Genomic DNA, 21,016 nt, shown 5'->3' on the forward strand with positions numbered 1-21,016 from the left:
AAGGAACAGGTTAGCATATCCAAGAGTTATACAGGAACTATCAATGAAACCAAGTACTTACTAGTTAAACATGGTCACTTGCAACTACATGCAGTTTAAAAGCAACAACGTTGGGGACTACCTGACCTCAGACTGAAAGAGAAGGGAGACTGTCCATACTTTTGAATGCCTCCTATTAGAGGTCATTGGTTGAGCAGGTGATCAAATGTACCTCAGTAGTCAATGAAAAGCCACATCTTGTTCCCACATGTTTAAAACACTTTCCCCAGACAGGTTTGTCTTTTAAGACACCTCTAATCAGGTATGTTGAAATACTCCTATGGAAATAAATGAAAATAAAGACAAAATATAATGCCAGTGATGATCCAAGTCTCTTTATCTCTGTAATAGTTTTTAATGTGTTTTCCTATTTTGTTGTCTTTTGTGTAGGGTGAGTTATTCTTTCTTATTTCTTTTATTTTTTAAAGATACACTACAGAAGTTTCATTGCAAATTGGTTGAGTGTATTTTTTTCAAATCCTATGATGTAATTTAAATCAATTTCTTAGCGCATTATAAACTACACAATGCATAGTTTTAGGGCTACACACTTTGGCAAGATAAGCTTATGCGCATGGGCATTGAGAGACTTTTTGACCAATAAGATAATTTCTGGGTATTATTTCAGACTATTTAGGGGATTCCTTTTGGCTGAAAAATCTTTTGGTAAAATCCTTAATAATGTAACTTTAAGACAATAAAAAGGTATGATAGGGTAGCAGATGGAGAAGGGACACAGTACATACAGTAAATAGACAATGTATGGTTTTGAATATACAATGCTGAGAGAGACAGGGTTCAAATCCAGGTCTCCCACGTGGAGGACACATGCATCTACCATTAGGCCAAGAGGACTGCTTGAAGGGCAAAAACTGAGTTTGTCTTTTTAAGGCAGAGCTACTGTGTCTTATATTTTGTACCCCCTTGAAATCTAGGAAAACACATCTTTATGAATTGTTCCCAGCACAATAGTATAGTACATAGTTCACAAAGCCACAATAATACAAATATTTGTCATTCTTTTACTGTATGAGTACACAGGCTTTAGCTCAATCAGATCCACTACTACTCCTCTACATGCAGTCCTGGGTTCAAGTCTCAGGTTTTACAATTTACTTAGATGACTGACCTCCAAGTTTTACCTCTTGCTTACAGTCCTCCACAATTAAGAGCAAAAATTGTCAATTGAGAGCAAAAATGTTGATACAGTATGATTTTTTTTTAAATTGTCGTGATCCTGGCCTATGTAAGCCTAACAAACTTCCTCTAAACCTCTTTTTATAGTCGTGGGTAGAGTGGTTGCATGAAGAACAAATTATCAGTGTTCAAGCCTCATCATTGCAGATTATTATACTATTATTTAATAGATTTCTTTATGCTGCAAATATGATTATTATGACACTGCACTTGTTTTCTCTCTCATAGCTCATTTTATCATTGACTGTTCACTTAATATTCATTTAATAACATGGATGACACAGCCTGGCAAAACATACTATACAAACCGTGTTTTAGTGTTTGGATGTTGATTTTAAGTGCACCAAAAAAACAAAATGTATCTTCAAAGCACTCTCTTGCTACACTCTCTCTACACCAAAATTCAGATTTGAAAACTACTTTGGATGTTTTGTTGCACTGTAATGGTGTGTTCAATCACATTCATTGTATCATAACACTTGTATTGGGTTTACATTCAAATACCATTCAAACAGCAGATCTTAGCTTAGGTACACCAATATTTATGGTTTCAATATGCAAAACGCAATATGCATGTGGGAAAGACAGCCTGTAGTTGGCCATCATCTAGTCTCGCGTGGCAATACCTTCAAATTACGTTGTTCTCATGCCTCCTTTGGAGGTCTGGAGGGCTTTAGATTAGCCGACCTGGCTTGGATTGAACTGGATGGATGGATGGGAGAATGTGCTCGCAATTTCATTGGATGTTATATTCCAAGAACCCTTAAAATGGGTCTGTAAAATGGTTGCTTGTTGTAATGTCTTTTCTGACCGTGTAGGACTATTTTGGAGAGAGTTGTTGCCTATGCTAGCTTGCAACACTGAAGAACATGGAAGAAAAACTGTTTGTTACATACTTTCGGCTAGGCTTTCAGAACTAGGAAAGCTGGTCTCAACAAGGTTAGCCATCATCATACAGTGGTTGGTTTTCAAGAGCGGTTTCTAAAAATCTATCATTTGGAAGACTGTTGTATAGTGGACATGCTCTATGGATTGGTATGTATTTATACATGTCCCATAAATTCAGATTTTTCTCATGGATTAACAGATTTGGCTTTGATGAACAGATTTTATTCCGCCGCCTTTTTGTGTTGTCAATGTAATAATAATTTCTGATCCATTCTGATTTTATGCCCATGTCTACATGTAAGAGTTATAAGAAGTCAGTACAGACAATTACCTTGATTATTGGATAACGAGTAACACTCTATCTGGGATTTAAGTTTGGCAAGATCTTCCACTCACTTTGTCAACAGTGTCCCTGAAATATCCTCTACATCTATCTGTACATCCATCTCTCTTTCTCTCTCTCTCTCTCTCTCTCTCTCTCTCTCTCTCTCTCTGTAGACAAATTCTTTAGGAAACGCCTTATGCAGGTCAGACGCTACATCATGTCCCGTAAATCCTGGCAGAAAATGGTGCCCACGGAAAACTGTGATGTCCTAATGACATTCTCAGGTATGGTTAATCACCACAATTTATCAGCATCTTATTGGCCGCTGAGGGCAATCAGCCAACCACTCAGAGACATGACTTGGAACAGTCTGTGGGGACAATTTAATCAAATCCATTACCTGCATGTTTACAAAGTAAGGCACTACAGGAGTCTGTCCATGATATAGGAATGCACATGTGGATCAATGTCTTTAATCAAAGTTTACTACATAATTTAAAATGCAGCTGGTTTACACAAAGACTGTTGTGGTGCCTTGCCCCTAAACAGATAACATACTTGATTAGATTGACCTTTCCCTGACTGGCCCTACCTTTGTAAGTCTTTGGAAAATGTGATTGTTTCAACCTCATTATTTGAATGCACTTATTGTGAGTTGATTGGGTGGGATAAGAGAGTCCATGTGACTGAATGTGAAATGTAAACAAATGTCAAGCTTTGAAGGAGCTTCGTCAGAGGTTCTATGTAAATTAATGGCAAATGGGCAAGTAAATGACAAGTGTGCAGTAGCTCTGTATCAGTCACTTGACTAGCCCTTTACTCCTCACAGACACCATAGATGACCACACCTTGCAGTGGCTGCTTGACCAAATCCGGCTTGGAATACCACAAGTTACCATCCAGATTCGACAGCATACACACTTGGGCGATGCGTTCTTCATCACAACAACTTTTGAGAAGTAAGATACTGAACTGTGGGCCAGGTTGTTTTAAATGTTTGTTGGCTGTATTGCTATTTTGATAGAATAAGTTGATTTGTGTGTGTGTATATGTGCATGCGTGCGTGCGTGTAATACCATATTATGTACTGTAACTCCACCACAGTTCCAGTAACATATCTGACCAGCTAATTTTAATTTCCTCTCCCTCATCCTCTCCGTCTTCTCCTTAGCTTATTGCATGGTGCAGAGCAGATGGGGATGCACAAAGTTATTAAACCACAGTGCAGAGGAGGAATGTGCAGGTTTTCCTGTGAGGAGGATAACATTTATGAGAACATAAAGAGTGGGCTGTGTGTTTTCACCTCACAGGTTAGCGTCATATATACTGTGGCTACACTCATCTGAACATCACCTAAACATCTCTTTTGCCACTGTACATGGCATGTCATTGATTTATTTAATTGTTTACCTTTACCTGTCCTCAGGAGCGTCAGAGCATTATCAAGTACTGGCTGGACAATCTACGTGCCAAACAAGGGGAGGTTCTTCACAACATTCACTTCCTGGAGGGGCAGCCAATCAGTAAACTGTTTTTTATGTAACTTTCAGTCAAATACAGTATAACCCTCCGAACCCCATTCACCGGCAAATTTGCAATGTCTGTGTGTGTGTGTGTGTGTGTGTGTGTGTGTGTGCGTGTGCGTGTGCGTGTACGTGTGCGTGTGTGTGTGTGTGTGTTAGTGATGCACAGGATGACTTATAACCTGCAGACCCCATGGGTTTAACTGCAGATCCGGTGGGTTAAGGGTCAGACAATATTGTGTTGATGAATTTCAGCTGTTACAAAAAATGTATTTCAGCATGCACTTTCTTTCATGTTGGCCTATTGTTCAACCGACCGGAGATGTCGTAGTTTATTATTCCGTGCTAAATAATAATGTTGAGCCAATATAGCCTACATAGACCTAAAGCAGTGCAACCAGAGATGTCAAGTCTCTTGTGAGAGAAAAACATTTGACATTGATTAATAAATGTGCAGAAAAAAACGTACTTGTGGGCGGAGCAGGTAAACAAATAGCTGACCAACTAGTGTGTGTATACAGTATATGAGGGCTTAGTGACTAATATGTTCATGTATGTAATATGTACTAATAATGTTCATCTCAGTCCCAGAGCTTGTTGCCAGAGGAGTGATCCATCAAATGTTTCCTCTTCATGAGCGAAGGATCCTCAGTCAGCTGATGACATCATGGGTCCAGGCTGTCTGTGAGAGGCAGCCTATGGGTGAGCACCACCAGCTAAAACAATAGCATGTGTCAGAGTTTCGACTCAGGATTGATATTCTGAATATTGTAGGTCTTCCATGTTATTGAAACAGTACACCTGCCTGATTCATGAATGCAGGCAATGCAGGCAAATGCTCATGATGAACTGTTGATGTTCAACACATACACATGTGAAAGTTGGTATTTTTTTGTGTGATCAAGTGTTTATTGATTTTTAACATGCATTTGAACTTTTAAAAACACACATCAGAATCAGAAAAAATAAATATAACAAATGAACAAACAAACCACATGAAGCCCTCTCCACACCCTCAGTGGCAACCCCTCACACCCCATCCCACAAAGCAAAACATTAGCCTAACCAGTTTAATTGAGATAGAACAGCACATTGTATCTGTCTCTGTTCATGTCTGTATCCCTTTGTGTCAGATGATATCTGTGATTACTTTGGGGTGAAGATTGCCATGTACTTTGCTTGGCTGGGCTTCTACACCAACTCCATGCTGTACCCTGCAGTCATTGGCTTCCTGCTGTGGATGCTTGCTGAAGCAGACCAGGTGATTGGCCCAACATCACATGATCTGATGCACCTGATAGACCACCATGCACCTGATAGAGACCACAATATTACTCTCAGTATAACTATCATAAACAATTTATTTATTTATTTGGCTATTGGCTATCTATTTGCTGACAAGGACAGTACACAATCAACATTTCAGTTTACACATCAATGCAAATGTCTCAAAGCTCATTTACAACTATAGTCACTGGGCAGGTTAAAAACATGGCATCACAATCAAACAACAAAATAAACAGCAGATAAACGGGTGTTTGGATCAAGCTAGTCATGTAATTGCTTTCAGCCATGTCTTCAATTGTGAGTCATTTGTGGTACATTTCCATTGTTACTGTATTTTAAATAGAGCAGATCCCCTGATCTGTATTTATTCATGTACTTCACCCACAGACCAGCCAGGACATCTGCTGTGTGGTGTTTGCCCTCTTCAACGTGGTGTGGGCCACTCTGTTCCTGGAGAGGTGGAAGCGGAGAGAGGCTGAGCTGGCATACCGGTGGGGCACGCTGGACACCCCCGCTGAATTCCTAGAGGAGCCTCGGCCACAATTTCGGGTGAGTAACTTTATTTTAGCTGCCAATACATAATACAGAAGAGTGGCTACCCAGGGGGTGTACATTTTTTGTCTGGGTTAGGGTTAGATTCATCTGATTCAACAAATCAAAGGCTTAGTGAGGGAATCAGGTGTGTTAGAATTGGTCTAAAACTAAAATATGCAACCACTGGTGTTCCCCCAGAAATGGATTGGGAAACGCTATTGCATTATACTAATTTCACATTTAACAAGTGCAGTTTTCTCCTCCAGGACTGTGGCCAGAGTAACACTTCCTTTGTCTGTATTATGTTTGGCCTGTAAAAGACTTGTTCTACAAGTCTTGGGATGTGCATATTCCCCCTCATATGCTCCAGAGCAGAGACTACATCAGCAGGTTCAGGCGACTGTACCAGAGCCATTATTGGGGGTTGTTGTTACAAGCCTGGCTAGCTCAGATGGTAGAGCATGAGACTCTTAAACTCAGTGTTGTGGGTTCAGGCCCCACGTTGGGCGGCAGTACTTTAGATGTGCCCTCAATTACCTTTCGTGTTTCATAATGGAGCAGAGAAAGTGTCTGTGCTGTACTAGATTAATGAGGCTGTATCTAGTTTTAAGTGAAATCCATGAAGAACCTCTAAATCCATGGGCTATAGAGATCCTTCTATATACATTTCTGTAGTGTCAATCTATGATAGGAATCATTAAACCCCTAGTATAATACAATAATGTCTCTTGTCAGGGTGTGAAGCGGTGCAGCCCAATAACAGGCTGTGAGGAGTTCTACTACCCTCCTTGGAAGAGGACCATGTTCCGATGGCTGGTCAGCCTTCCTATCTGCCTCCTCTGTCTCTGCTTTGTCTTCATGGCCATGCTCCTTTGTCTGGAGCTGCAGGTGAGAGACAGGAAAACAGACTTGGAATAATACAAATATAATCATTAGTTAGGTGGTGATATGCAGTACCAGTCAAAAGTTTGGCCACAAACTTGCCAAGAGTGTGCAAAGCTGTCATCAAAGCAAAAGGTGGCTACTTTGAAGAATCTAAAATATAAAACATATTCTTGTTTGTTTAACACTTTTTTGTTTACTACATAATTCCATATGTGTTCCTCCATAGTTTTGATGTCTTCAATATTAATCTACAATGTAGAAAATAATAATAAAAATAAAGAAAAAACCATTGAATGAGAAGGTGTTTCCAAACTTTTGACTGGTACTGTAGGTGGTATTCCTATATTTCTGATAATCTAACATGGTCTATATTGTTTTAAAGTTACATACAGTGCCAGTTAAGATTTTTATTTTCATTCTCCCATTTAAGTAAACAGAAACCTGGCTAACAATGGCTCATATATCTGCTCAACTGTCCAACAACGGTAATAAACAAAAATAGCTCAGGTGCGGTTTCTCTTCTTTTTTTTCTTTTTTTTCCAGGAGGCAGTGATGGAGATTAAGGAGTTACCCAGTATCACAAGATTCATTCCTAAATTAGTGCTGGCCATCACTGTGACTATATGTGATGAGGTGTATAAGAAGATTGCCTATTGGCTGAATGACATAGGTAAGATGTGCAATACAGACTTTTGTGATCTGGAGAGGTTTTACAAAAAGTCCCAAAGTGTAGATACAGAAAATGTACTACTATTTACCAGCATTTGTCGTTGATGCTTTGCTGACACTATATCTTCTTTCTTTTGCAGAGAACTACAGACTTCAGAGTGCCTATGAGAATAATCTCATAATCAAAATGGTTTTTGTAAGTGAGACTTAAAGGGACACTTCACCAATTGTTAACCTCATAACTACAGTCACAAACTTGTTGCAGTTTCGGAAAATCACTGAATTGAGAAAATAATGAACCCCAGTGATATCATAGTTTTTTTTTTTTTCATATTACTTTTTTCTCCTACAGGTTAGATCAAATTGCTGTAGAAAATCACTGTTTCCAAATATGTAGACTGGTATTGTGCGGGATATAATGAATATGAGATAACTAAATCGGTGAAGTGTCCCTTTAAATGTTTCAATTCTATTCTATTCTATTCTATTATTGTTACCATGATTATCCAAAGTAATATTATTGACTGTGACTTCTGCATCTATGTTTAGAAATGTCTCCCACAAAAATAGTATTCCAATTTATTCTTTTCATTTTGCAGTTTGAGTTTATAAATTCCTATCTTAGCCTTTTTTACATTGGATTCTACCTCAAGGATATGGAACGTCTAAAAGAGGTAAGGGGAACTGGAGGGTGATTTAAAACAGTTAATTGAAAGGTATTATTACTTTCCTACACAGAACTCTTCACTTTGTCTTCACAGATGCTTGCCACTCTCTTGATCGTCCGGCAGTTCCTACAGAACATCAATGAGGTGCTCCAACCTTACCTGTATGAGCACCACAAACTGGGGGTGCTCACACCCAAGGGTCTTTGGGACCTGCTCCAGGCAATAGTGCTGAAATATGGCCGCCTGGCTCTAGGAAAGGCCCAGGCCTTGATGACCATCCACTCCCTTCTAGGCCCCAAAGGGCTAAATGGTGCACATCCTAGCAATGGACAGCCAGATCGGAGGAAGAGGGGTGATCTAAAGGCTGGCTTCAGGTTAACAGAGGAAGAATGGGATCAGAATGACAGTGGGCTGAGGCAAAGGAAGGTTAGCTTCACAGAGAAGGTGGACTACAAGGATGTTGCCATGGCGACCCAGACCGCAGAGGACAGTTTTCTCAAGGACAGTCCCACATTGGTGGAGGAAGGCATGGATTCCTCCAGCATCTTTGAGATATGTGACGATGACAGTGACAGTGAGTCCTTTGAGACAACAGAGAGTGGTATCTCCCCTACAAAATATGTTTGTAGGGGGAAGAGTCCAATCCCTGGAAAGGGGGACAAGAAGTCTTGGATTGACCCACCTGAGGAGCCCAAGTCTGTTACCCTCACCCAAGCTGAGATTGAGGGTTGCATGCAGACCTATGAGGTCTGTCTTTGTCTAGACATATGTTCTTCTGTCTATTTATCAATGTACCACTACACTGTCTTATGCATTCTGTTTAATAAAAAGGTTTGAATGAGCCGGAATCAGCCACATATGATAAAATGGCTATTTGTAAAATGTAAGAAAGAAAATGATTTATTTCATACAAATGCTATCTCTATGACAACATCCTCTGTTGTGTGACATTTGACCTGGCAGGACACCCTGCAAGACTACCAGGAGATGTTCATCCAGTTTGGCTATGTGGTGCTCTTCTCCTCTGCCTTCCCCTTGGCTGCCATGTGTGCCCTCATCAACAACATCATTGAGATCCGCAGTGACGCCTTAAAGCTCTGCACAGGCCTGCAGAGGCCCTTTGGCCAGAGGGTGGAGAGCATCGGACAGTGGCAGGTCAGTCCTTAGAATTCTGACATGAGATACAGCATGTGTTCAAACTTTCTTGTAAACCTAAATGGGATATTTGATTGAAGGTTCCAGTTATGTTTGGATTAAACATTAAGGATTTGTTGTTATTCGGCCACAAGCATAGAACTTATTTAGTTTATCCTGATATGATCTATCTATCCCAAAACCTCTGAGTTTACTACATATTTTCAAGAGAACAGCCCTGCAACAGTTACTCTTTCGTAATTACATTACCTCAAATTTACCTCAAAATGTAGATATGAAGATTTTAATTCCAAAACACTATATACTGTAGCCATTTGCTGCATTTTTGGCGATGTTACATTTATCATCAAAAATCTAAATAATCAAAATTAATTACAATGTCAAGAATGTGATTTGTATGTGAGCAATAAACTAAAAAAGCTACTGTCTTTTCAAATGTATCATAAAGGGTCAGGACAGCAATCATTTTATAGAAGAGAAAGTAAATTTTTGAAAATGGTGGATATAGCATTTTGCAAGGATACTCTTCATATCCTAACGTTCTTGTTTGTGCAGACAGCAATGGAGGCCATGGGCCTGATAGCCATAATAGTGAACTGTTACCTCATTGGCCAGTGTGGTCAGCTGCAGCGTCTCTTCCCCTGGCTAAGCCCTGAGATGATCATCATCTCCATCGTACTGCTTGAGGTACAGCCACTGTACTGTGCAGGGGCAGCCATGATGGCTTCTATAATTCAGATTGTATGTACATTCAAATATGTTGTCTCGTTTTGAAAGTTTTTATTGTATTGCAGTAATACATCCGTGTTGATTTCTGCAAGAAAGCTCACTTCATCACAAAATATAGAATAGACAGTTCAGAGTTTCTCTGTCACTGTTTGATAAGCCCATCCCTTGTTGTCGTGGTTTACAGCATTTTGCCATCCTCCTAAAGTATGCCATCCATGTGGCCATCCCTGATATCCCTGGATGGGTGGCAGATGAGATGGCCAAACTAGAGTACTGTCGAAGGGACGCTTTGAAGGTAAAGTTGTGTAGCTTGAAAGATCTTTGGCCAAATCCAGAACAACATGTTGTAGACTGTACATTTGCCCCTCACCATTATGTAGCGTCCTGCAACTGTGTCTTCTGCTCATTTTGAATCCCTTTGTATGCTTGTGTCTAATTGCATTCTTCATCCAACTGTCTCAGAGTGATAAAACCATGCTTGGGTCCATCAGGATATCACTGTGTGTGTCACTGTATGCTAATATGTCATCACTTTACTTGAACCCTCTTTTATCGCTACATAACACTGTAATACTAATTTAATGAAAGATTTCATGAACAGTCATGGCAGCTGATGTCAGTGTATGAAACTAACCTTACAAAGGTTGATAGACATGATGCAAACTGTTGTTTCGGTAAGCTAACTGGTTAGCTTTTTTATCCAGCTTAGCCACTGCTCTCTTTCCCTCTCAAATCAATAAACTGCTCTCTCTCTCTCACTGACTCATACATCCCTTTGTACATGAGCAGAAGCAGGAGTGTCAGGCCCAGCAGCACTTCCAGCAGCAGCTGAGGCAGCGGCATGAGGAGGAGGAGTTGCAGAGGCAGACTGAGCAGCTCCAGGCCGAGGCCAGGAAAGAGAGCGAGGACCACAAGCACCAGCATGACAAGGGGGATGGAAAGCCTGGAGACAAGCCAAAGAGACCTAGCTCCCTGCTGGGTAACAACAACGTGACGAAGCTCAAACAGATCATCCCGCTGCAAGGGAAGTTCTCCTCTGGCACGGCCCGCTCCCCTCAGTCCCCGACAGGGAGTGAAGCCAAACTGCCTGGTTTCCTTAGCTTAAAGTTCTTTAAGTCTCCTGAAGTGAAGAAGGAGCCAGTATTGGTAACAGCAGTATCAGGGACAGCTGTGACTGCCACCTCTGGCAGCCAGGAGAGGTCCCAGTCTCCCAACAGGACCTTCAGTCCAGGTAAACTCTTCAGCTTCAGCAGGTCAGAGGGCAGTGTGGTGTGTGTGAATGGGGCTCACCCATCTAAACTGGACGATGCCCCCCAGGCCCAGAACACTCAGCCCACCAAGCCTGATCTGAATACCCCACTAGAGGAGTTTACCTCGACCGAGTGAAAAAGGAGAAATGAGACAATCTACCGATGCTGACACCCCTGGCCAGAAGTGTTAGTCCATCATGACAATACAGAAAAAGCAGGAAAGGAATGCGAGAAATATTCACCCTTGATAACTTGTTAGGTTTTAACTTGTTAGCACTTCTTGTTGATCACTCTAGATATGTGTGTCAGCCAAATGACTCATATATGAGGTCTGCTGGTTTTGGTTCACTCTCCATAATCCAAATAACCTCACAATACTATACTGTATACCATTTAAAAGTTAGAATGTTTATCCCCTTCAATGAGGCCCACATGCCATAAAACAGTGATAAAATAAAACTGCACTTGGTTCTAATCATCTTAATATTTTTTAAAATCTGGATATAGCTCTTAAATCCAGAGTGGAATATTCTCATTAAATGCCTGTTTGAAAAGCATGAGTCATCTGCATGCATAAATGTCTCAGTTATTGAGCACCTTGAAAGCCATTGTATATTCCTGAAATAGCACAGAATGAGTGCATTCATTGTGACTGTGAGAGATATTCTATTTTTGTTAACTTTGTTTTTCTATGAATTATTTTATTATATAAAGTAGTGAATGTACCTCACTGATGCAAATAAAAACTCACTTCAATAAACGTTATCATGAGACCATGGACTTGGATTTTGCTAGTGACACTTTTTATTTCATTATGTAACCAAGCCTACTCTTGCTAGCTCCACCTTTTCTGATAATCAGTTTTAGTTCATTCTAATCCATGAATGAAACTGAGACCTCAACTCTGACAGTATATTGTGGTGCAGAAACAAACAAGCAAATTCTGACACAATACTCAGATCACTTTATTGGGAACAATGATCAAAGTATTAAACTCAAATTGAAACATAAAAATACTTTAGAAGAATATCTCTGCAGAAGGTCATTTCCATATGAGAACAATCAAAAATTCAGATTTTATGCTTACTCTTTCTTGTACTGGAAAGATTCCATTGTCATCAATTATCCATGATGACATACATGTCAAAGCTCAAAATAATCCTAAAGTCTCATATGGCATGACCCCACATCGCCACGGTTATATCACAGCACACAATGTATTTCCAGGTCATTATATTGTTTACTGCTTAAGAGAATGAAATGAGGGAGTGCATCTTATATCATATTAAAAAAACAACAACCCACTTTTGTCTACCCTGTGAAAACAAACTCCACATTAACACGTGTAGACAGTTACTACCAAGGACGGTAGCTGATAGTCAGCCTATCCTCAAGTCTCTTATAGGCGATGATGCAACACCACCTAAAACATATGGCCTGCATTCAAATAACAATTAGGTGTGGCTGTTTGGGGTAAAATAAAACATAATAATCTAAAAGGTACTGGGCACAGCAAGTCCCTTGCACTATTACCTGATAATGGTTTGAGGAAGCAAACCATACGTATACACAGACTTGATAAACCATAATTTTGGCCAGGGTTCACTTGACGATACCAGGTCTTTGTAAATAGCAGCAGAGGAGGAAAGAGCAAATCATGGAACAATACTCCCCATGTGTTTGTGTATGTACAGTTGTCAATTATATGTTGCAAGCACTACTACACATCGCATTTCAACAGTTAAACATCATGCTTTATATGGTGGATCACTTTTTGAAACAAGATTCTACACCTGAACGGCACATTAATATAATATTGAAAAGTCCTGAAGCAACAAATACGGTATAAGTCTTTATACAAACAACTTAAGCCAAGTTTCTTCTGGGTAGCTATGCTTTTGCTCGTGGAGCCAATTCATGTTAAGTCAGGTTAATCAATTTTCTTTTTACATCCACAGACACATCTGTATCAATAAAAATTCTAGAAATTGTAGACGTGATGACAATCTATGCACATTGATAAAGACATATTGAGCATGTGTTATGTATCGCTACAAAATTGGTCTGTTTATACTGTGAAAGGGTTTGTTCCCTGGTAAGCCTTTAAATTAACCCTAATTTGTAGCAGTTCTCTACATTACAAAACAAAAAACCACTCACTAGTTCAAAAGTGTGTATGCTTCCTTCACTGTAATCACAATGTTAACAGAAGGAGGACCCTTAACTGTTCAAGAAATACATTTCCATTAAGGCAATTCATCACTCAGAAGAGGGGAGAATACAACTTTTATCATACCCTCTGAGATAGCATTCCCCACAAGAACTACCTGAGACTAACTCAATCTAAGCAGTCGATACATGGCCTTCATTCGATACATGGCCAATTTCGGTCAATATAATAAGTAGGCCTATTGGGGATCTATCAAGCATCGTTCAGGGTTACTGTATTGACCTCTGTCATCACATACATTTTTAACTAAAAACTACAAGGCTGTGGAGGCCCACTCCAAGCCCAGGAGGATGTATGATGGCATGCAACTTAAATGATTAAATAAACACGACTTAAAACATGCAGATCATGAGAACATGAAGTACAAGTATACTGATGAAAGCGAAACACTTGAAATCCTCCCCGCATAAAAACATGGTTGAGCAACAGCTAATGTGAAGAGGATATGTTGCCGTGCCTTTTGTTATGAATACAGAGCTTTGCAGCTACTGTATATGCCAATCAGAAGACTTACAAAGGATAGCATTTTAAGGGAAAGAAACAAAATGCAAAAAGAAAAAAGAAATACAAAGAGACAAAGTTGTCAGTATCCCAAAATCATGTTGAAAAATGTAGGCAGTGATCTGTCCTGTCTGTCAAATGCAGCTTTGCTTGTGTGCTTCTTTATCCATAGTTCTGTTCGCAATTGTGTGTACATCTGTGTGCGTCTTGAGCATGTGGATGATACAGCCCTCTATGAGTCCTCATTCAACTCCCGGCTGTCTGTTCTGGCGATTTTCCGCGGGGGTGCTGTGTTCTCCCCCTCAGTTTGCTCCTGCTCCCGCTTTTTGGCCGCATTCTGTTAAGGCAGAACAAATTAAGAGGTTGCAGAACAAATTAATATACAGTAATAGCTATAGTAACAATAACATATAAATAAATAGTGAAGTGTGAGTGTGCATGGTACCTCGCCAAGCAGTTTACCTTTTTATCCCACTGTTGGTGAAGGTACCGTAATAGGATATTTGTCTTTTCTGTGACAATGACTGTGGAGGGAAGAAAAGCCCTTCAGAACAAACACAAAACTGTCTGAGACCCCCCCCCCGGCTGACAATAGTATAAGTTATGAATCTGCAGGGACACTCACTCTGTTCAGATGGATACTCGCGAGTTGGAAGATACACAGATGGCCTCCGGTTCTGGCAGAAGATAGAAATCAGTGAGAAAAAGTTGAACAAAGAAATTGACTACTCACTGGCATTTTCATATTTCAGTCTTTAGCGACACATGCAAAAGCATAACAAATGAAACAACACAGTCACTACCATCAATGGCTTAAAATGTGGCATTGTTTAGATGTATTTTGAAAGATCCCTTACTGATGCTTTGCAAACAGAGTCTGCATGGAACCTGCTGAAATTGCTTTTGTTGTAGACAGGTAGTCCTTTTAAAAAATCCGCCTGTGTGATGGAGAAAAAGCAACTTGAATGAAGAAAACATTGAATTCGTATGCACTTTTTGCCCAATGCCCACACATACTTCGTCTCTTCTTTAAAAGTCAGCAATTGGGAGACATTTCATGGCTAATTGAACAATGAGCTTCATGATCAAACAAGCCTCAATATTCTGCTGTCAAATGCAGTGGCAAACACGAAACGGCTAGCTAGCTAGTTTCCAAGGCCTAGCTAGCAGTAGCAAACCAGAAGATGGTACTGGACAATTCTATCTGTCAAAGTGAGCCATAACATATGTGTATTGATGAAAAGTACCTTATCCATGTTTGTCTCCAAGTCGCGCAAGTCAAGACAACAGCCAGTGGCAACCGATGCGACGCTAGTAGTTGGCTAACGATAGCTCACAGCAACTCGAAACAGACTGGCTAGCAAGCACTAATTGTAGTAGCTAAGAAACCACTGTTGTTTACCGATTCGATTACTCTATGTATGCTATAATAAAGGACACCGATATGTTCTTTGATTAATCAGATTTGATATCGACTGGGATCAAATCACGTTTAATCGAATAAGCAACCATACTATAACTATCAACATTAGTTAGCTTGGCGATAAGGGATACATCCACTCCATTTTTGTGGCTTGATCCGTGAAGGGGCGTGATCATCGTCTTACCAGCTGCTCCATTGGCTGCAGATTAGATGGACAGTAGTAGAATGACAAAGGCGATGTTTACTGGGCAGCTAGTGTTGACGTGAGAGCCCAGTCCGCCAATGTATGCAGGGACAGTTTTTGACCACAACTTCAGCTGCCTTCACCCTAGGGCTTATTTGGCTTAAAAATTGAACCCGACTAGAGGCTAGGCGACAACAGGCGGGTGCAGTCTCAAGTTGGAAAATGAAGTGCAATTCTGACCGCATGGCTTGAAAACATTGTATTGACAACATGACGGCTCTTAAATCCTCGATAAAACATCATATTTTTAAATAATTACCACATAACACAACCATCAACTGAACAGTATGTGCAATCAATAGATCTCTCAAATAGCATAATGATTTATATCCTACCATGGTATCCAGGCATACAGCTAGGGCTTTTCCTGATTCAGGTACACATCAAAAAACATGTATGATTGGTCATGAAAAGTGGCTCCCACAATGAAGGTGCTTGCTATGGCAATAAGAAGAGCTATGGCAATAAACCCTCAGTAAGTGGGTGCACAAAATATGACCATGTATTTTTCATAAAAACACTGCTCTTTAAAAAAAAAAGGTCTTAATGACACAGGGTTTTGAAATAGAAGGATGTCAGTTAATGGTTTACCATTTTAATCTACTACATTTTGTTTTAAAGCCTCTCTGGTACACACATAAATTAACATTTTCACAAAGCAATGGTGATTTTATTTGAGAAAAACATGTCAAAGAGACCACTGTGCAGGAGGCTCAGGATCAATTGACATTTCTCACAGCCACCCCAACGGGTTCCACAAGCAATGAGCATACAGCAGATGCAGTGCTGGACGCTGTAAGATAGATGCAATGGAGTACTTCTTTCATGTATGACTTACCAAGACGGTTTGCCATTTTCATTTCACCTACTCTGACTGAAACCACAGGCCCTAAATGTGCTCTGAACAACTTCACAGCCTTTCTTGATGTTGTGATACATGATGAATTGGCCTACATGTGTTGTCAAAAGCATAAAAACATTTGCATGGACAAGCAAATCTACCTGCCACACATATCCTTATAACTCTGACATCAACCATTATACAAAACAAGCAAGCTTGATCAACATCTTCAACCATTCATGGAGTCAACATCTGGGCACAAAATCTGTCTGTTAAGTTCATGGCAATATGGTCCACTGGGTGCTTAGTGTGTGAGGGATTTCCTTGCTTTCAGCATCCTGCGAAGAATCACCTCGATACCACCCTGTGTACTGATCCTCTTGATCCAGCCATGGGTCCTCTTCCGCTTTAGGTTATTGGGTTGATACTCTGTGCCCCGCTTTCCTGTGCGAACTTGGTGGTAGTGCCAGGGGAGTTGCTGGAACACTCCAGCTCCCTCTGCCTGTGATGGGAGAGTTCCACCATGGAGAGACTGGGGTCCTAGAGGAGCACGTGATAGAACCCAGCCGCTCAGTGCTCGCAGCTGGGTAGCACTTGAACCTGGAAGCTGTGGCGCAACCGTCCTGTTGGGACAACACAAAAGAGTGACATAATGTTTAAGATGAAACACATACACCTTATGACCTGACTATGGTAACAACTAAATTCAAACTTTATTGCCAATTAACAATGGTTGATAAGAAAGGACCTATGAAATTCTTGACCACCTGACCTGTCACATTATCAACATATAATTCAAAGCAGCAATGCATGTGCCTCCACACGTTTTACTTTACATTTGCTTATAAGATTGGAATCTTCCTATTGTTAAGAGAAGTTTAAATGCTATCTGGTTAAAGTATTGTGAGAATTATGGGACTTGTGTGAGAGGGTGCTGTCATCCTCTTGATGCTGGGGGGGTGGTACTAATGTACTTGTTGTAAGTCGCTTTGGATAAAGGCGTCTGATAAATGTCTAAAATGTAAATATACTACAAGAGAAAAAACAAGTCAAGAAATCCTCAGGTTCCTTTTATAGAAATATAACCACTAGAGGGTGCATTCCTTTAAATAAACTGTGATTACAAAGGGAGCGCAATGTAGTCAACATTCTTCATCTTCTGTGATTTGAGTGGGCGTAAATCAAATGTTGGTGATTCACTGCCTCCTGCTGTGCTGGAGTGTAGTATCAACTCAGCTCCAAGGTCTCAGGTCAGTTATATATTGGCACTCGTAGATGGCGTCATGCACCTGAACGCCATTTACAATCTATAGATAAACCTTTTGAAGAAGACCATGCGTTGATCTACATTCCTATGTACAGATAGTGTCTGAGACATTGTCATCTATTGAAATAAAAATGACCCTGCCAAGGCAGTTTGTAATAAAATAAAAATGTTTCACTCACTTTGATTGTTATCTTCTTTGGTGGGCATAAAACTTGCCAAATGTGCCTCCAAAAAAATAAACACATTTTTCAACTACTCAAGGAGTATTCTACAAAGCAACTTAAGGGAGTTAGGAAGCTAACTTTAGCTCCAACTCGGGATTTGGTCAAAGTTAGCTCGCTAACTCCCTTTACTTCAATTAAATTACTTTGCAAGAGAAATTTGGCAAGCTTGATGCCCGTCAATGGGGACAACCACACAAGGAACCATCAGAGTCGGTAAAAGACGGATGTTATTACAAACTGTGTCTTGGCAGGGTCATTTTTATTTCAATAAATGTCAAAGTATTCAACTCTGTCCACAGGACTGTATAGAGGAGAGTGTTATCCGGCTAGCGTTGATCCAATTGGTTGATGCTTTCCCAACTCATAGGAATTCCCACCCTAGTCGACTACATGGCATCCCTCATGCTGTCACCAATGTAATGAGTGGGGAAGATAGCTATTGGCTACTCTTTCCATCTCTATGGTGCCTACTAATGATATATATAGGCAAAAGGAACTCAGAAAAAGTTGCCGGCTGTATTTGGGATGGGTACTAGTACATGCATTACATTGTTGGACGCAGTTGGCGGTAATAATATATGATTAGTTGGCGATTGACTGTAATTCAACAACACCACCACTCAAGAGTCAAACATAGATGCATGCATATTCAAGCACACTTTCTCCATATCTATATACCCTGTTAACAGTAAACTAGCTTAACATTTCCACCTAGTGCCTTGACATGTAGGATCAGAGGTTGGGCAATTGTACTTCTGTAGCTAGCTAAGTGGCTCAATTTCTATGGCCGTGGCATGGGCAAGGCAAGCCTAGCTTAGCTTACTTGCTGGAAGCCCAGCATTTTGTACCAACCATACATTTGCAGCATGAAATATTAGAGTCGTTTGAACAACATAATTACCTGCTCGAGCTTATCATTCCATTAAATCGGAAGAGTGAGTGCCTTACGATATTCATTTTAGATTATTATTACAATGTTATCACTGACAAGGGCGCAATATGAATGTCATCCGCTTGCAAAACCACCCTCGGTCCATGCAGAGGTATGATTGGCCTTGCATTAACAGCCAATTGGATTGCCGCTTACACAAAGATCGCAAAGATCTTTTAAAACAGAGATGTTCCACTTCATCCGCCTTCAGGAGCCCTGATGAAAAGCCTAGATAACATTGTCCTGAAACTTTAAAACACGAAATATATATTCATTATGACTTAAGAGGATGTTTTGCACAAAAACAAAACAATCAAAATTCAGATCATTTGAGAACCCTAACTTCTACCGTTCATTCATTCATTCATTCATCCATCGAACACACACACACACACACACACACACACACACACACACACACACACACACACACACACACACACACACACACACACACACACACACACACACACACACACACACACACACACACTTGTTCATCACACTCTGCCTTAGCAACAAGGATACAAGACATTCTATTGGCCTCTTTTCAGCCTAAGGTTTGTAGGCTATTTGCTATTTTACTTGTCACTCAAATAAAGAAGGAAACTGACAGTAGAATAGCGTGGAGGCGGAATAAAACAAGGGCAAAAGGGTGTACGCAACGCCGAAGGATGCTGATCAACAAAGCATTGCTATCTGTCATAACCATTGGCATTTTGAAATTGCAATTGGCTCACCTAAGTAGACATGCATTTTGCTCATTTCAAGCCGTATTGCATTTGTTGGATGTGTAAAATGTAAACCAGATTAAGCGAATACATAACTTCTCTATATAATCTTTTTAAATACATTGTCATTGCAACAGAATTTCAAATGTAGTTGACTTTTCATCAGCGCTGTCATCGTGTAGGAGAGGTGTCATCTTTGACGTAATTATCATCCGTATCATCAGCAGTCCAGGTAAGTATTTGGATTTCTCTGGGGTATTCTGCATCAGCATACATTGCAGGACTATTACACGGTGTATATCTTTTCATGATTATACACTATTACATGATACTGTATGCATATTGAATATGGCATTTTAGTAATTTAGACTATCAGATCTCAATGCTGATGTGTTTGCATGCTAACTTGCATTGCGCAACACCCACTCAATAGTATTGATTTATTTTTTTGATCATGGTCCACTTACCATACTGTATTATTGCAATAGTGTTTCCAGTTTGGTGCAAATGGTTGAATCTTTCCCATAATATCTGAAATGATCAGTAAAACATGATGCATGCATGCTCATTTGGCAAATCTTGTATTTTGCTGCTTGTTGTAATACATTATGTATTTTCTAATGCTTTGTAAATGTAATGAATACTGCTCACATCATCTATATTTGAATGACATTACATTTCTGTATTTATTTTATTATTATTTTGTATTATATTTCTTTTCACTGTACATCATTGCTATGGTAATGATCCCTCAAATCCTGTAATGTGTATGCATCAGAATGTTAAACTGTGTGGGTGGTAATGTAAAGCAGCACACAGTGCACTAAATGTGTGTTAGATATGACGCTTCGATTAACAACCTACAGTAATTGTGTATTGCAGATGGCTGAATAACGTGATATGGTTAGAGAACTGAGGGAAGTCCACTTGGAAACTCATTCATATTCAACCTTGTGTCAGTAAGATTAAATTGAAGGGAATATTGAATTGAATGGTGCTCTGCATTTTGATATCTGGTAGTATAGTGTAGTGTAGTGGTTAGGGTTGGGTTATAACTCAGGCAGGTTCATTGCCAGGTGGACCACCTCTCTGAGTCCACTGCCAGACCCAACTCTATGTAGTCAAGTCACTCTAGCCTGATATGACTACCTGCTGCTAATAACCTAAATATAATAATTAGGCAGTTGAACCATTTTTTATTTTGCGAGGCATCTTTGTATATTCATATACCTGTGTCATGGTTGAGTTGTCATAACACATACATGCTACGTTTTCCTAATACCCTGCACATCTGCACTATTTGCAAGGATTTAGGCCATTTAGATCTGTTGTATTAGCAAGTGTCCATATGATTAATGGAGCAGTCACTTGCCTAGTGGCAGCTCACCATTTTGATCTAGGAAAGGCAATCACAACTTTCACCAACCTCCTGGATGAAACAGGAACTCTTCAGAACTCTTTCAATAAATCCTTTC

At 40.0% G+C, this 21,016-nt stretch overlaps 3 protein-coding genes across 3 annotated transcripts; 1 reads left to right on the top strand and 2 right to left on the bottom strand.

Annotated features, from left to right (window-relative positions):
- Positions 1-2,666: 2,666 nt before the first annotated feature.
- Positions 2,667-11,804, top strand: ano8a (anoctamin 8a; the record flags this gene model as incomplete). Its single annotated transcript, XM_083694752.1, has 16 exons — positions 2,667-2,733; positions 3,279-3,408; positions 3,621-3,759; positions 3,876-3,972; positions 4,558-4,674; positions 5,106-5,233; positions 5,647-5,808; positions 6,529-6,681; positions 7,222-7,348; positions 7,488-7,543; positions 7,947-8,021; positions 8,109-8,762; positions 8,979-9,170; positions 9,726-9,857; positions 10,084-10,194; positions 10,689-11,804. The coding sequence occupies 16 exons, from the start codon at positions 2,667-2,669 to the stop codon at positions 11,283-11,285; spliced, it is 2,937 nt and encodes a 978-aa protein (XP_083550878.1). The 3' UTR covers positions 11,286-11,804.
- Positions 11,805-11,951: 147 nt separating this feature from the next.
- LOC310807720 (DET1- and DDB1-associated protein 1-like) lies at positions 11,952-15,444 on the bottom strand. The gene is made up of 5 exons (XM_083674300.1): positions 15,128-15,444; positions 14,738-14,818; positions 14,506-14,557; positions 14,343-14,404; positions 11,952-14,217 (listed from the first exon to the last, which is right to left on the bottom strand). The coding sequence occupies exons 1-5, from the start codon at positions 15,134-15,136 to the stop codon at positions 14,113-14,115; spliced, it is 309 nt and encodes a 102-aa protein (XP_083530426.1). The 5' UTR covers positions 15,137-15,444; the 3' UTR covers positions 11,952-14,112.
- Positions 15,445-15,744: 300 nt separating this feature from the next.
- On the bottom strand, positions 15,745-18,915 carry mrpl34 (mitochondrial ribosomal protein L34). Its single transcript, XM_083669789.1, has 2 exons — positions 18,781-18,915; positions 15,745-17,011 (listed from the first exon to the last, which is right to left on the bottom strand). Exons 1-2 carry the CDS (start codon positions 18,834-18,836, stop codon positions 16,693-16,695), a joined length of 375 nt encoding a protein of 124 aa, XP_083525915.1. The 5' UTR covers positions 18,837-18,915; the 3' UTR covers positions 15,745-16,692.
- Positions 18,916-21,016: the final 2,101 nt, after the last annotated feature.

The sequence above is a fragment of the Argentina silus genome (genome assembly GCF_951799395.1).
Source record: "Argentina silus genome assembly, chromosome: 1".
In the NCBI taxonomy this organism is placed as follows: Eukaryota; Metazoa; Chordata; class Actinopteri; order Argentiniformes; family Argentinidae; genus Argentina; species Argentina silus.

Excerpts from the sequence above, each read along its gene's own strand:
- LOC310807720 (XM_083674300.1), bottom strand. Across the intron at positions 14,558-14,737 it reads ACTCTGTTTGCAAAGCATCA|AACCGGAGGCCATCTGTGTA; the intron begins GTAAGGGATCTT and ends ATCTTCTGCCAG. Across the intron at positions 14,218-14,342 it reads ACCAACAGTGGGATAAAAAG|AATGCGGCCAAAAAGCGGGA; the intron begins GTAAACTGCTTG and ends CTGCCTTAACAG.
- mrpl34 (XM_083669789.1), bottom strand. The coding sequence starts at position 18,836 with ATGAATATCGTAAGGCACTCACTCTTCCGATTTAATGGAATGATAAGC. Across the intron at positions 17,012-18,780 it reads GGAATGATAAGCTCGAGCAG|GACGGTTGCGCCACAGCTTC; the intron begins GTAATTATGTTG and ends TTGTCCCAACAG.